This window comes from Galendromus occidentalis, unplaced genomic scaffold, assembly GCF_000255335.2.
Source record: "Galendromus occidentalis unplaced genomic scaffold, Mocc_1.1 scf7180000077475, whole genome shotgun sequence".
NCBI lineage: Eukaryota > Metazoa > Arthropoda > Arachnida > Mesostigmata > Phytoseiidae > Galendromus > Galendromus occidentalis.
In genome coordinates, this window is record NW_003805463.1 from 954,670 (window position 1) to 970,726 (window position 16,057).

Sequence of the window (16,057 nt, forward strand, 5' to 3'; positions counted from 1 at the left end):
CCCCTTCGATACGGTCCCCACCAGATGAAAGTCCAATGTCCGTATTGCAGCGGCCACATCACGACGTCAGTCGAATACAGTGCCGGTAATAAACACATGACAAAAGTAGGAAACTTCAATTATCGAGTTCGAAATTTCATGTTCATCGTCGACTCAAGAATCAATATTCATACCCGTACAGATGGCGGGGAAATGGCGAATCAATAATTTTTTCCTTCCCAAACAGGTCTTTTCAGCTTCGTCGCGTCTTTCATGTTGATGACCATGGGTTGCTTCTGCGGCTGCTGCCTTGTTCCATGTTGTTCCGAAGGCTTCAAAAACGCGGAGCATACCTGTCCAAAGTGTGGGAACTATCTCGGTATCTATCATCGCTGCTGAGAGGCTATCAATCCCGAGAAAAATCTAAACACTCGAAATGAGCTCACTCTGCCGTTCACAGGCGAAAACTGATGAGTTCATGAGTTTTCGCCGCCCAAGATCTCATTCCTAATCTCTGGCGGACTGCCGAGGCTCGCTGCGGGGAGTCGGAGCACTACATCAAGCAGCTTCAAGTTTACTCGCGCTTATGATCTCGTAACACGAGTCATTATCACATGCGGTGGTTGACTCGGTAATCTATCCATACTACATGGAACGGAAAGATTGACATGAAGAGGATCTCTGCCCTTATATTTTCGCCCGAATGTTTCCGTGATCTCCTCACGCATGAATGATTCCCTCCGCCCCCGCCCTCTATCTGTTGAAGTCCGATCACTCCCGGTTATCAAGGAGTCGAGCTCCCTTCGAGCTCTGAGGAACAGCGACCACGAGCAGCATCGTTCAAAACTCTCGGAACGAGTTCCAGTCACAGAAATCATCTTGCCGGGCGCCTCTCAGCTCTACTCACACTCATACCGGCAGTGCTTCTTCAAGCTCGGGAGGAAATAAGTGCGGTTTGATATTTTTAGAATCCTCTGGGTTTGACTGAATTCATTCATTGCGTCGACATCATGAGGAAGCTGAGCGAACAGGTTGTATACCGTCCCCGCGGTCAGTACTCTGATTGAATATTTTCGCTGCAAAGTTATACCGATGACTCGTTTACTTTACTTTGATAGAATAAAAAAACTCTCTCATGAATCGTGCTCTCCCCTCAATCGTGCGATGAAATGTTGGGTCCCCTCCTTCGAGGTCATCCGAATACGGCTTCTCAGACTTGCTCACGATAATTCTGAATACCGATATTCGCAGGCTTCATTAAGTACCCCTCACGAAGACTCGCGTTCCGTCTCATTTCATGTGATGTGGTCGAACAATATCGAGGGAAGCACACCGTCAAGTGACAAACGCGAGCTTAGGAGAGGTGCTCCATGAGTAGAAGACGTATTCACCAGGATTTAATGTGAAACATTCAACGGTTTTATTTAGAGATTGCTCCCATCCTACAACAGTGGATGGAACATTTGTCAGAGATCTTGTACAGTATCGGACATCTTCTCATATCCTGGTGACTTCCTGCGTATCCGTCATGTCGTCTTGCGCCAGAGGAGCGCTACTATGGGTGCAGAGACTGTCATTCGAGTTTTGAGCTGATGGTGGCAGCCATGAAGCAGGACTGTGACGGATCTGCAATAATGGGAGACTTGACGAAGGAGTTCTAATCTAATGCAGCATCTCAGAACTTCGATACACACCCAGAGACCGGAACGATCTCTGAGACATTTCCCGCTGGACACCAAGACTACTGCTACTCACCTCGTGCTGGAGTCTCACGTATTCAGGTGGATGGAGTTTTAAGTTACGTCGAGAGACGTATTTGGCGAGCCATCTCGTAACAAAATAGGTCTGGAAGCGAAAACGAAAATTCCGATGACAAACGCTCCGAATTGGATCCTGAGCTTGAGCAAATAAGGAATCAGAGGATTTAAGGCTATTCATCCGGAATCTCACCTCGATGGTGTACGCAATGAAAAAATGTGCGAGTCCCAGAGCTACGCATATCATCCGGAAAGAGATCGGGACATCATCTATGTCCAATTCGAAGAACTGCTTCAGCCATTCGAAGGGGTGAATCACGAGATAGAACGAGAACGCAGCCAGGATCACCACGATCGGAGTCAGCAAGAGATTTGTATAAATCGGCTTCCTGTGCGGATGACCCGTGGAAAAAATCACAGCGAGCGTGATGTACTGGAAGACGCTCACAGCAAACACGGCATAATTGTCCTGACACTGTACCGCATGTTCGTCGCTTTGGCCTGCGATATTGGGTCGATACCAAGTATTGTTGTGGAGTATGAATGTCGATGCCAACTGAGCTAGCACCCCGAGAAGTATCTGAGCCGTAATTGAGAAAATCGGAGCGATTCCGACCGCCGATGTCGGCGGGGGGTTTTTGAAAGCACTGTCCGTGGTCTGGTATAACCGTACACGGTGGCGATAGGCATGATGAGGAAAAGATCAATGAACAGGAACTCCTGAAAAATGACCAGGTCGGATTTGATGAGTGGAATTCATAATGAGGCAGATTCCAAATAAATTCGACTTCTACCCTGCTGATGCGGATATAATCCCTCCCATATCAGACAGGGCTGAATAAGGATCGATTTACCTTATCGGTCAAATTCGAGAATAGAGTGTACAGGATGAGCACAGAAGAGAACTGTGTCATAGAATAGCACGCCATGTATTTGAGCACAGCGAATGATGTGACCAATGCGGAGCGACCCTCCTTGATCAATGTCGGGACGCAAGATATGTCAGCCACTTTAGATGTAAACGGAGATGCCACCGAAGCTTCAGTCTCCGAAAGCGAGACTCCCGCGTGAGCCGCTTTCAAGGCCCCGCAATCGTTGGCACCGTCACCGCACATCCCTACGTAATAGCCGAGCTCCTGCAGGAGTTCTATGAGTTGCTGCTTCTGCTCGGGAGCCATGCGTGCGAACACTGTTCCGCAGACAATGACCCGCCGCAGCAGATCAGGATAAAAACGTCTCAAGGCTGAGAAGGTTTTCCCCGTAGCTACTATGTGGAAGTCAGTGGTCGACACGGGAATGTGAACCGCATTGCCCTGCAAAGTAGATCACTGATATTTAGCAACCAACATGGAATTTTTCCTAGGAAACGAAATTTCGCGGTCTTTTCGATCGAATGGCGATGCAATGAGAGAGGGGTCGATGGATGCAAAACAGGAAACGCTTAGACAGTATGCAGGGTCCGACTCACCACAGTGATCGGCTCGATGCTTTGCGGAATATCGGCGTAATACCAGCTCAGTATTGCATCGGTTTCGTCGTTTGTTACGGTCGCTTGCAGAATAATAACATCTTGGCCGTGATCGATCATGTGGCATTCTCGGGCCACTGATAGTGCCGTCAGCACATTGTCGCCGGTAACCATTACAGGGCGAATGTTGGCTCGTTTCAGTTCATCGATTATTTCTGTCGTTTTCGGCTTGAGCCGGTTCTCCATGATGAGGAGTCCGGTCAAAGTGAGATCGCATTCGAGCTCTTCACGAGGCATTCGTTGCGCCTGAAGCGGTATTAATGTACATAGTATAAACTCGACTCGAAATCGGGAAAGGATGAATCGTCTCCGAGCCTCCGAGGCCTGACAAAATTATCGGAGGGCCAAGACGTAACCGAGCTAGATGATCTTGACGGGCGAACGGGGGAGACGCACCTTGGCAAAGTTCACGTTGAGTGTTTTGTAGGCTAGAGCCAAGACTCTGTACCCTTTTTCAGTGTATATAGATAGGATTTTCTGATAGTCATTCGGAATCGATCCAGGAACACACATCCCGGCGATTATTTCCGGGGCACCTTTCGTATAAACAGTGAAATTCCTCTGACCAAGCACACGAGTTATGACAGACATTCGCTGAAACATCAATGAATTCGGTGAGAAGCGATAAGAAATCGTCATCGGATAAAATTTGTTCATCAGCTTCCCGAAACTCGCTCGGAAATGAACTCTCAGGGGTAGGTCAGTGAATTCGATAAGGACCTGGAGACTAGATGAGAATGGTAGCTCCCGGATAATCCCAACTTCGAAGGGTATTTTGTCATTTTCGATCAAGTCCGAGTTTTCCATGGTGCCTTTCTGGCATATTTCTGCTGGCCGCACGACAGTGGGGGTGATCATATCGAATTTGTTCGTATCTTCCACATTGGGTTCTTCGAATATAAAATTCGTCGCTTCAAACATCTTGAGGTCGAGCGGATCCCCCGTCAATTGGCCTTCGATGAGAGTTAATGAATGGCAACTAGCCATGGCAACTCGGAGAGGGTGGTTGTGCGCGAGTTCGGACGGATCCTGTGAGAGAAACATAGCGGGTTAGCTCTGTATTGTTCATCCAAGGCATGGTACGAATGTCGTTGCTAAGACTTCCTTACCGCTATGGGATCCTTTTGGTCGAAGGAAATTGCTCCCCAGAGGTCGAGTCCATCCTCCGTCAGGGTACCGGTTTTGTCGAAACAAAAGCAGTTGATACAACCGCTGATATTTATCGACCTCGGGGAAATGCAGTAAATCAAAGCCTTTCTGAGTCTGTGGTGCGAACAGACTATTCCAGCTGGAATCAAGGAGCACAGATGTGAGACGGTTCCGACGCTTAGAATCGATGGGGCTCGGTATGCATTTTCAGACAATCATCGTTGGGCGGGGAAATTTCACAGACCGAGCGTCATCGTTGCCGGCAATGCTGGGGGGATCGTGATGGTGAGGACGTCCATCGAGCGGATGAAAATTTCGAGGGGAGCCACTTTCCGCATTGCCTATGGATTTCGGAAATGTCAGTTCGTAACGCTCGATGGAGACGTCCGTGCTCCGCTCGTAGGAAAGCTTAATCGATCGAATGCTCGGCAAACCTTCAGCACGACGGTGTACGTTAGCCCGATGCTTGCGAAAACGGCCAAAACACAGAGGAATTTGGTGACGTCCTGACCTAACTGGAAATCTACGGGCTTGGGGAAAAGCATCGACCGGACCAATTCGCCTTTCGCTGTGAGGAAGCCTGTCCTCAGAACAACAGCCTCAACGTTCTCGTTCCCGATGTATCTGGAATGAGAAGAACTCCGTGGGTTTCATGAGAGCCGAACCGGTTCCTGTCTGGTGCCCGTTTTTCTTGTGATGGGTCTTGTCGGAGCTCCGTCAGGGAAAGGATTCTCCGTGCACTGACCATCGATGTAGTCGCAAGTCGAGGCGGCCTTCCCAGCGGAGGGAAGCACTAACCTTGTTTGGATTACTTTGGTCCCACTGAACAGGGTGTATTTCGAATGTTCTTTCGGATGGAAGAGTGAATCGTTCGGGCCTGAGTGCACCAGGGCAGTTTTGACCACAGGAACACTTTCTCCAGTGAGCATACTCTCGTTGACGATGCAACTGAGAATTGAAATATATAACATCGCAACTCCGCAACGGCGAAACCAGTCGTAGAGCTTCAGGATGAAAACCAGGTACTCACCTTCCAGTGACGAGGCAGGCATCGACGTGCATCATACAACCGTGTTTTGGGATAATTATCACATCACCAGGGACTAGTTGCTGGGAAGATATCTGCTCGAAAACCTCCCCTTTTTCCTTCTTCCTTTTAACACATACGACATCCTGAAACAGACGGCCTCCACTCTTTCACAATGCGCGAGCTCGCCGTGGGGAAAAAGGAAAAGCTCACCGAAGAGCATCGTTTCGGAACTTCGCTGCCGAGCGTACACGGCTGGGACACTTGCCTGGCCTATTGCGGTGTCCCGAAGAGCTCTTTGGTTCTTGTAGATTTGCCGAACACCAAGACATAAGGAAAATACAGATATGATGATAATGGCTCCCGCGTACCAGTAGTATTCATCCATATACCTGATGGGAAGGAGTAAGTAGAGGATTGCGGGCACGCGGGATGAAAATTCGAAAGAGCTGTGCGATTAGCTGCCCAGTAGAGAGATCCGAATTTCCCCAAGGAGAGAACGAGAAATCCCGGAAAAACAAGGCGTATACTCCGTGGCATGACATGAGGCGTGCTGCTCGATGGAAAAAATTTCCGAACGTTGCATCCGGAATGATTCCAGGAGCTCACCATATGATCAGGGAGAACACTTGGAAGACGTAGAAAGGCTCTAGGACCTCAGTTATCAGAATAGTCGTTATGCCCTGGACGTCGACATCGATGAGATTGTTCCCATAGAGGATCCTTCTTATCGTTTCCTCCTTGAGGGTGAGTCCCTGAAGAGACAGAACACGAAGTCAAACTCGCCTATTATTCTCGGGAATGAGCTCTGAGTCATGACTCATGACTCATGACCAATGGTGTCTTCTCTTCCGACACAGCGAACGGAACTAACCTGGCGCTGTTGCATAATGTTTGAACATTGAGTGTTATGGTCTAGACCATGCAACCGCAAGAAACTTTGCGATTTGCGATCCCAGAGGAACTTGTGTTTCTTATTTTCGAAAAAGCGGAGTTGATCCGTATAGCGGAGGCCTCCCTGGAACAAAAACATCTATGAGCATATTCCGCAAAGAAGTGTTAGGAAATTCGAGATCTGATTCTTGGATCCCTCCATGCTACTACTTGTTTTATATAAACAGTGATTGAGCGATATCCGAATTGTCATCATGGGGATCGGATGCGCGCGATCGAGACGGAGATGACTCGGACCGGCTCCGCTGCAGGAGAAAGTCTATCTCGGGAAAACTTCGAGTCGAAACTCACGCCTGGTTCGAGCTGCACCAGCGAATCGATCTCGCCAATCTCAGCCTTGATGACGTCGAGGTTCCCATCAATGTTCTTGAAAAGGTCTTTCAATCTGCGGATATGATGATGATTGTAATGCAATCAGCTCCCTTGCAAGAGATTCAGGATGCATGGATATAGCAAGGTTTTCTCGACGGAATCTCACCTCACATTATCCGCAGTTATAATGCGAACGTCCTCTACGAAAATTTGGTCATATTGGTCCACCAAGAGTACCTTGGTCGCTTCCGGGAGTGAGCACAAGTTGAAGGTGCATTTGAGGTACCAGTGGGGTCGCCAATGAAAAACGAGACGAGCGATTCCCAGGGAGAAGACAATCCCCACATAGGTGAGAATCGTTTTTGGAATGCTCCGTTGGTAGCCATAACAATCCTGAAATAGGTATCCGCAGTCAGAATCGCCTGCATCGGGGCAAGCCATCTTATCAACATCCGAGTCACTGTCTGGCCGTCCAGCTGACTGAATGTTCGCGGCTTTTTGCTCCCTTGTCTGACCGATTGAGCGATCCAAGCGATCCGAAGGTTTCCGACTCACCAGCTTGCTGAACTCATCTTCGCTGAGTTTCTGCGAGAATTCTTGTCCATAGGAATAACCTGAAATGGGACCGTGGACAATCATTTTCATAGCGTTCTCGGAATCCTGTTCTGGAAATTTTCAGTCTTCAGGATTGAAATCCAGGTTCGTGAGTTCGGCGCCAACTCGGCTTGGGTCTCTTGATTCCTTTCATGGAGAATCTTGAAGCGCATATCTCCAGCGCTTATAAGATAAGGGTGATCAAAGGAAAGGTTCTCTCCGAGAAGAGGAGCAGCGACTTGGAATGAGATTTTGTTCTCGGGCTTAATAATACTACAAGGTGTCCGGTTCCGTGATTCGCGCCTGATGGTCACGGAAAAGGATGGCGCTAAGAATCCGAGGAGCATTCCTGAAGCACGATCCCCACAAGGCTCCTGTAACTAGAGCGCATGTCTCGACTTTTTCAATAACTACGTTCCGGAAGCGAACTAAGCCTTCGATCAATCTCTCATCATCTGCAGCGAATCGTTAGCAGATGAAAGACAGAATGCAATCCCAAGCCTACGGCGGCACACCGAGGTAGACGTACTGCTTTCCAAAAGCGGTTTCTCTTCTGAATCTTCGCTCCGCATCCCGCGTCGAATTTCCTTGACTCTAAGGGGTCCAGTGGATTGGTGAGCAACAGCTCCATAGCGACTTCTGCTCATGTGGGTCCGCTCTAGTTCGGCTGAACACTCGCCGAATTCTCTCTCTCTCTGAACGCAGGAATTTTGGGCAAGCGATGACATCCGTCAGCACCAAAACGGTCCGTTCGCATCTGTTGGGACAGTTTCGGCACGCGGCAGACTGTTCCACTTTTTCACAGGCCGAAACCTCCGGTCCACGGCTTCGCTGCGATGAGATCACCACCGCTTTGTCGCGTCTGATTATCGATATCGTTCGGAATCGCATGGAACGTACGAAGCACGAACTTATTGAGCTAATTCGTGAAAGCAAAAAGGCGCATGGAGTCTTTACCGAGCCGAGTGAGGACATCATCCTCAGCTCTCGCTCTTTCGAGAGCGAGCGAGTGAGCCAGCCGACGACGGTAGAGAGCGCCGCGGGTAAGGGATTCCTAGAGCACGAAGCTCCGTGCGAAGGTCAACTCCTCTGCGCCAAGATGTGGCTCACGTCATCGGGAAAAAGTTCTATGGGCCCGTGCGTTCTTTTCGAAGGTTTCCTTCGGAGCGCCGCTCCAGAATTTTTCATCTCGAAATTATTCGAGCGTACAGTTGTGCGTCACGTGAGTCGGAACAACCTCGTGATCACTTGACCTGGACTCTGGATTCGTCCATAAGCGGACACTTAAATAGCACAGCGCTGCGATGAAATGGACGAACAAGTCTCGAACCGAGCAGCTGTGGGATTACCCTTGATGGGAGAGAACGTCGAGGCTCTCGTTCAAGTTGATCACAGTTATTACGGCTCAAAGTGACCGAGCTACAGCGTTAGCTCCCAGAGGGTTTGTGAGATACGACGAGCGGTGCAAAGGAGACAGAGCTCCAACTTGACAAGGACGACGCCGATGAGAAATGATTTTCTGCAGATACCGAGTCTGTTACAGTCAGCAGCCATGACCAGCTTGAGATGTAGCATTCTCGGCACGGAGTAGGATCCCGACCCTTCATCCTCAGTTATCATGTGGTCACGTTGCCATGGACTCTTCATTGAGAACCGTCCGGAAATGCCAGATTTCAGGACTCAATTATCGAGCTGCATGAAAATCGGCAGATAGACCCGGCCTGAGAGTCCAGAGGAGTCAATCGCTCAGAATCTGAGAAACAACGTCGCGAACTCTGCATCACTCGATCCGATCTTGCGGCCGATATTTGACTCAGATGCTCGCAGTCAAGTGTTAGGATGGCGGGCGAAATTTTTCGCGATTCGCGCGCAATCTCATGAGATTATAGCGTCAGTCCGAGAATTCCTCGCGCTCCGGCCGAATTCATGCTTTCTGCCGCTTGATTCATACAGCCGTTCAAATTGCAGAAGCAACAAGAAGGCACTCCGGAGGAGGGATCTCCCTTTCTGTCCAATCGAGACGGGACAGCTCATGAAAATACGCCACCATGTCGGTAGAGTCCGATGACCCAAGTTGAGTCTTATCCGGAACGAATCCCGTCGGCTCATCACAATTTGACAATTAGCATTGGAATTCATTGGAAATTAAGGAGGACAGGTAAGAAGACAAGGGCGGCTTTGCGATAAATGTACAAATGTTTCGATTCTCGCGTAGCGGGGCGAGATTCTCTCCTGGCTTGGAATATTCAGCCACGCTGGACGCTCGATCAGCTGAAGAATAATTCAACAAGAAGCGACCTGACGATCTTGGGTCCCGCTTCATCTGATATTCACGGGAGAATTTTTTCTTAAGATAAAGCGCCCCAGCCGATTTCGGTGGAATCGAAATGTAAGCAGATCCTCATCTTATCCAGGAACTCACCGTCATCGACTTCTCGGGTATTTTTCGGAGGCTCGGCTGGTTTGCATTCCTTGTCGTTGGGTTCATGATGGGATCCGGGTGTGAGGGAAACACTCAGGTCACCCAAGCAAACCATCACGCCCCTAATGCTACTTATTCGCTGTCACAATTCCACCGCAAACTCTGTAGAGACGTTAACCATTCTCACTAAGCGCTGGTTCCATACACATGACGTAAACGCACACGGGACCGTGAGGCAAAATATTTTAATTTAAAGGTTTCCCAGAATCGCCTGTTCGAATATCGACATGGAGATCGGAAGCTCGATCGATAACTCATTCATGGATCCGCCTGCAGCGGATCTTCCCAAGGGATATCATACGAGGGCCGAGATGAAACGGATGATCGCGACATCTAGCGCTCTTCCAACCCACAGCAGAACCCCGACCGAGCGCGAAACCGCGCTGTCAGAAGTGGACACACTGGAACCCGAGGAAAAGATGCCCCATGGATGAATACACCGAGTATCCGCAAAAGAGTCATCATCAGCCCGAGGCTATGAGGGATCGCCGTATCATGGCCACGACTCGATGACAGATGCGGTCGCAGAATCGAGCTTCCTCGTCGCCTCGTTGGGTGATCTGCGGTCCTCCTTGTCGCACCTCCTGCGCGGTCCCCGCTATTAGCGGGTTACGAGTCGGTACACCTCGCGTTCGCGGTTCTCGCGGGTCACAAGTGGGCGATGCCAGAGAATCGATATCAATACGGAAATATCACGTTCGGACTGAAACCAACCATTACAGGGCTTCACCGAATCAGAGTCGCTCGACAAGTCTCCCTTTCTCCATGGCTCACAGCGGCGGACTGGCCTGTCGCGTGCTCACTGCAGGCTAGTCTACGGTGAAATCTCGGTGAGGTTTCCTATCGAGCTTCCCCCAGTACGGAAATGCCCCATCTACACACTTCGGACAAATTTCAAATTCTTCCGTGACCGAGTACTCTCAGGAAGAGGGCATGCAGAAATCCGGTTGCCTGAGATTCTCTTCAAGGGAAGATCCGATTTCCAGCGGCAATCATGAACGCTTGTGTTTGGAAGCTCGAAAGAACTGCGGACGGACAGAAAGTTCACCCGACCAGGTCGTGTAATCGAAGATGGGAGAGCTTGAGTCGATATATCGATGCTCATCGAGCGTCGCTCAACAGGTTGCCGGAGAAGATGGAAGCCTATGTTTCTCTGGCGCGCGGATACCATGATTCGGGTGACGACGATTGGCAGAGCTGAATAGCACCGGCGAGAACGATGCAGCTGTCTAAACTCGCGATCGTCTAATTTTACCGAACCTTGGCACATAGACAAGACAGCAACGTCCCACAACAGCTAATATCGCCGATCATGGGAGTCAAGCACTCCATGTGAATTCTCTCGAGGAACCAGGCTGAGTCCGTAGAATCAGGAGCGGGAAGTTGATGAGGATGCCCGATCGCTATCGGGTCATTTACCCGAACCCGACACCGTAAGGAAGCACTGACCTTGGTGATCTCAGAAGCACGGAATGGCAATCGTGTGGAGGGAGTCTGTCAAACCGCAAGCAAGGGATTCAACCGTAGCCGTCGGTGGAGGATGAGCTTTTTCCCGATCGGCCGTCTACAGACCGCGACATCGGATAGTCTCCATTTTCCTCCGGGCGAGTTCTCAACATCAGACTAGTTAGAGCAAGGGGATTTTCGAGACATTCCGACCTAGATCTTGCGAACCCCGTGATCTGAACGCCGCTGTGCCTCTAGGTGACCGTCTATCTCGAAGGGTGATCCATTAAGTGATAGAATCAGAGGATGACAATCGATCAATGCACTAAATCGACTGTATACAGAATTTCAAACGAGCGCTGTCGGGGGATAGGGGTCGGAAGCCTGAGGATCTGAGCTTCCGAGGAACCCTAGCGAGCTGGAGATATCCGTGGTTTGAAGTAGGAATTCCGCAATTCAGCTCTCGAGGTGACTGGACGGAACGGGTGCGTTATTCACTCACGAGATCTAGCTGAGTGAGCTAGATTATCCTCCATGTGCTCTGATGAGAGCAATCTTGTCCGGAACATTCTTCGACGGAGCGCATTGATGAATTCGGAATCCAAATCACGCGTCCATGCTCCTGTCAAACCAGCTGAATGAGGCCCGAGCGCCCCAGCGGGTCAGAGCGCTCCTACATGAAGGCTCTGGGAATTAGAAAAATACATACTTCGAAGTTTGGGGAGCGACGCTTCCCGCAGAGACGCTTTCAAGTTCCGCCGAAAGTGTGGAAATCGAGTTGGTTTTACGACAACCTCGTAAATTTACTCGGCAGATACTGTTTCGATGGATAGGGAATGGACCTAGAACCCTGCCGAATTCGAAGGATTCCGGTTTCCGCATGGAATTTCTAAATTCTCGCGCGGACCGGGCGCTGCTGGTTTTCCGGTCAGAAACTGGTAAGCCTACCCAGAACTCCTGGCATTCAGAGGGACGGCTTCATTTCGGACGGGCGGCAGTGCAGCAAGTTTCCGCGGGTGCGAGCACACTCGACAATCATTGACTCAGTGATTTGATTTCCAATAAGCCAATAAGGAGAGATACACCGGTGATGGACCCGGAAAGTTGTTAGCAGCGCACTAATGAGATTGAGGAGCTCACAGACGAGCTCAGATCGTAAACACGTGCACACAGAATCACGGTATCACACTCACAGCTGTGGGGACACACTGTACCGGCCTGGAAAAACTCTCCACAGCCGGTCGACTGGGAGAGAGGTAGATGAATTGGAAAGGAACAACGGCACTCCAGACTAGCATGGGTCAAAGCCTAAGGCTGTGAAGTGACGTACGATCATTCACTCAGTCAGTCTGATGTTGAACCATTGATCCTCCACGGACAACGTATCAATCGCGCTCATGCATGGGCGGGCCTATCGTGAACAAGGATGAACGACAGCGAAGCTTAAAAGCAGCAGAGCGCTCCGGGACGGTTAGCTTTGAGCTCGCTTCAAGGGTTCGAGGGTTTCGCCGCTCCGGGAATCTAGGTGATTGCGCCGGGGATCCATCCGAGCCCAAAGAAGCCACGGGAAACAGATGTTCATCGAGTTGTGATGCGACACCTCATAGGCGATGCTCTTCCCCAGCATCGGTAATGCTCCGATCTTGCTAAAATGCAATTCTCTCGGAGCGGCATTCACGACCGCACAAAAGCAAAGAGGAAAAAAATCGGAAACTTTATCCATTCGCCGATTTGGTCGAGTTCCCTCTGCGGAAGATGTTCTCCTTGGAAGGCTGTGGAGCTGATTTGATGGCTATGAGCCCGATTGGCGGGTTGACGGGAACCTTGCAGTAATCTTTTGGGATAAAATTCTCGCGACCGAAGGTTGCTCGAGTTGAGGCTCACTTAAGTTTCATCATTGAGAGATATCCAGCGGACGGATAGGATTACCCACGGAGGGGGCTATTGATTCTTATTTTTTCACGATTCGGATAAGCTCCGATCACGACGAGTCTCGACCGGACTAGATAGCTACGACGCATGCTTTCGGTGAGCTCTTTGTCTAATTGGTGCAGCTGGGATCGATGCAGACAGCAGGATCGATGCTATTGCGTCAACGAGAGTCGAGCCTCCAAATGAGTTGACTAGGAAATTTTGTTCCGTCTCGACGACATTCTCCTCCCGATTCGGAGCCTGGCAGCGAGTTCGCGGATGATGTCTCCTCGCCGCTCGAGTTCCGACTTCGGGAGGCTCACCGGAATCGGCTGGAGCCATGAAGTCGTCCGAGCCACTGGTATGTACTGCTCTTGAAGTAGATTCATCCGCCGCATTGAGGGACGTCGCCGAGAGTCTGACCCCAGGTCCAGCTCAACAGCGATCAACCTCCCTCTCCTCCTCGGGGACAGATTTTGGTCTAAGGCTGAAGCGTTCGATGTCGCTCGTCGGCGCATTTCTTGCTCTGTGTATAGGACAGCTTTTTCCGCGGAATCGTTGCTCCCCGAAGAGCGGCGAAACGTCCTCGATTCTTGAGATAAATCGGAGGAGAAAACCCTCATCCACCGGGGAAAAAGATCCGAACCGGTTCATCAAGAGATTTGCATCCATACAAGCGTCAGGAGAACCGTAAACAACTCCTCCTCGACGCGTGGGAGACTAATTCACCTTGGATCGGACGGTCATGATCCTCATCTTCACTTTTCTCTAGTCTATCGCTCCAGCTAGACTAATCGATGCCGATTCTGCTGGAACGACTGAGCCGGGAGATGCAGGCAGACATGACCACGCCGATATAAAAAACTTTCCAGGAGCAGAATGCTCACGACGAATGCCGGGAACGGCGCGGGTTGCCAACAAAAAATTCCCCAGCTGAAGAATTCGGGGACGCATGCTTCCGGAGCGGAGCATGATCCACAGCATTCCCTCACACCTCATCGTCTATCTAGACTACTCGGTCCAACTTGAGGTTTCAGTTCTCGCTCGGAGTCGTGATTCTCCCAAAGCAGCCGAACGCGAAGTGGTACGAGAGCTGCGGTGCAGTTTCGAGCCTCGAGTGTCATGCTCTGGCCATCCCGCCGAAGCGAATCGACTGTCTCGACTCAGAGGGAGCCAAGAGACTCTGTCGGAAATCTGAGCTCGCCACTCTGGCTGACGAGTACTCATCCCTCGAACTCCAGAAAGCCTGCTCGCTTGGAACGAATGAACGTTGCATCTCAATTCCTCGAACATTCTTGTTCAGACTCCAATACTCGACTCGCGAGCAGTGCGACTCAGTCCGAATGGGGTGAAGAAAGGCGAATCTTGGGCCTTCCGGATAGAACAGCATGGAAGGAAGCGGAAAACAACTCGTGGGCAAAGCCATCGAAACCGCTTCATCGCCCGGGCAAACTCAGGAATGAGAGGGACAGCGACTTACAGACAGCTTCTCCAGCTCGGGATTGTCTACTCCGCTCTATCGTTCACCTTCTAGATAAATTAAGAATAATCGCGGCCGGAGAATGTCCGAATGGCGACGCGCGTGACTTTCAGCCCCAGTTTCACATTTCATTGAGTGCGTGCAAGTACTAGACTCTCAGCCTAGCCAGTGGCAGCCTACCGCTACCGCTCCATACGGTAGACAGTCACGTTGAGCCGACGTCTCCATGACGCCAGAATGACGCACATTCGAGCACTCATCGCGATGACACTCGCGCGCCTCGGGCCAGACACCGGTGTCAGAGCGTGTTGGGACCGGAACGACGAGACGGCTCTCAGCACGTGGGCAGATGTCGAACTCGTGGCGCTTCCGAGAGCGCTCATGGCCGTCACACGAACCAGGGCTTCCCGAGGCTCGAGCTCCCGGTTCGATGGGAAAGCTTCGGAAAATCCTGGACTCGATCGATCGAAGTTCCCCGTCGAGGGGAGAGTCATGGAGTCAATGGGAGTTTCGCTTCGTGCCACGTAATTCCCCTCCGGAGACGGCAGCGCGACTTGCGTCAGCAGCTTTCGGAGTCTTTCGTGGAGAAAGGTCTTCGCTCGGTCCTCTAGGGAGCACTATGAAATAACTCGCGGCTGTCTGTATGCTGATGATGTACTCCGAACAGAACGCGCGAATGAATCATCCTTCTGGACACATGGGCGTGAGTAGCACTTCGAAGCATTTGGTTCGAATCGATTTCTCCCTCCGTCCGTCTGAGAAGCGCGTTCCATTACGATCTGGGCAAAGCTCCGGTTGCGGGTTTCGGTGCAGCGGATAGCTCGTGAGATTTGGAGCTTCATGAGTCACTTACCTAATATGAGGAGTTCTTTCTCTTCGAGGGCCGTACTCGCGGCGGTGGCTGAGCTGCGTGAACTATCGCCCATATTCGGCGGTTCAGCTCATCGGAAAACAATAACAAACGCGCACATGGTGTTCACTCTTTCTTCGAATCGTCGATATACTGAAGTGGGAGCATTCCCGCCAAACGCGCATATAGCGACAGAAAGCCGAACGAGACGTTCACAGCGGCGACGCTCTAAGGCCGGTTGCTTCGGGACCTCGGCTCAGAGTTCGTCCCATGAACGAGCGAGGTAACAAACCGACCACTAGCACCACCGCCGGGTGCGAGAGAGGAGAGAATACGGCGGGCCATAGGGAGACGGCCACCACATGGGACAGTGTGGAAAGAATCCGAAGAGGGCGCCACCCTCAGGCCCTCTAAGCGAGTCACTCCGGCTGACGACTGACTACCGATTACATAGAGAGCAACAGGAACAACAACAACAACAACAGCGGCAACATCGATCCTAGGTTATCAAATTCTGGAGGGTTTTCGGAGCTCTTCGTGGCGATCACGAGACGGAGCTTCCGCTCCAGCCTCTTCATGTGTTGCCAA

The 16,057-nt window shown here is 50.8% G+C and overlaps 1 protein-coding gene across 1 annotated transcript; it reads right to left on the reverse strand.

Annotated features, from left to right (window-relative positions):
- Positions 1-1,375: 1,375 nt before the first annotated feature.
- Positions 1,376-15,629, reverse strand: anne (polyamine-transporting ATPase anne boleyn). Its single transcript, XM_018640152.1, is given in 20 exon segments — positions 1,376-1,605; positions 1,735-1,824; positions 1,930-2,378; positions 2,381-2,456; positions 2,591-3,049; positions 3,205-3,510; positions 3,661-3,858; positions 3,985-4,293; positions 4,374-4,552; positions 4,658-4,754; positions 4,848-5,037; positions 5,212-5,361; positions 5,444-5,586; positions 5,709-5,832; positions 6,050-6,195; positions 6,315-6,458; positions 6,686-6,779; positions 6,873-7,099; positions 7,262-7,320; positions 15,473-15,629. Coding segments are annotated over 20 exon segments (3,642 nt in total). The 5' UTR covers positions 15,546-15,629; the 3' UTR covers positions 1,376-1,476.
- Positions 15,630-16,057: the final 428 nt, after the last annotated feature.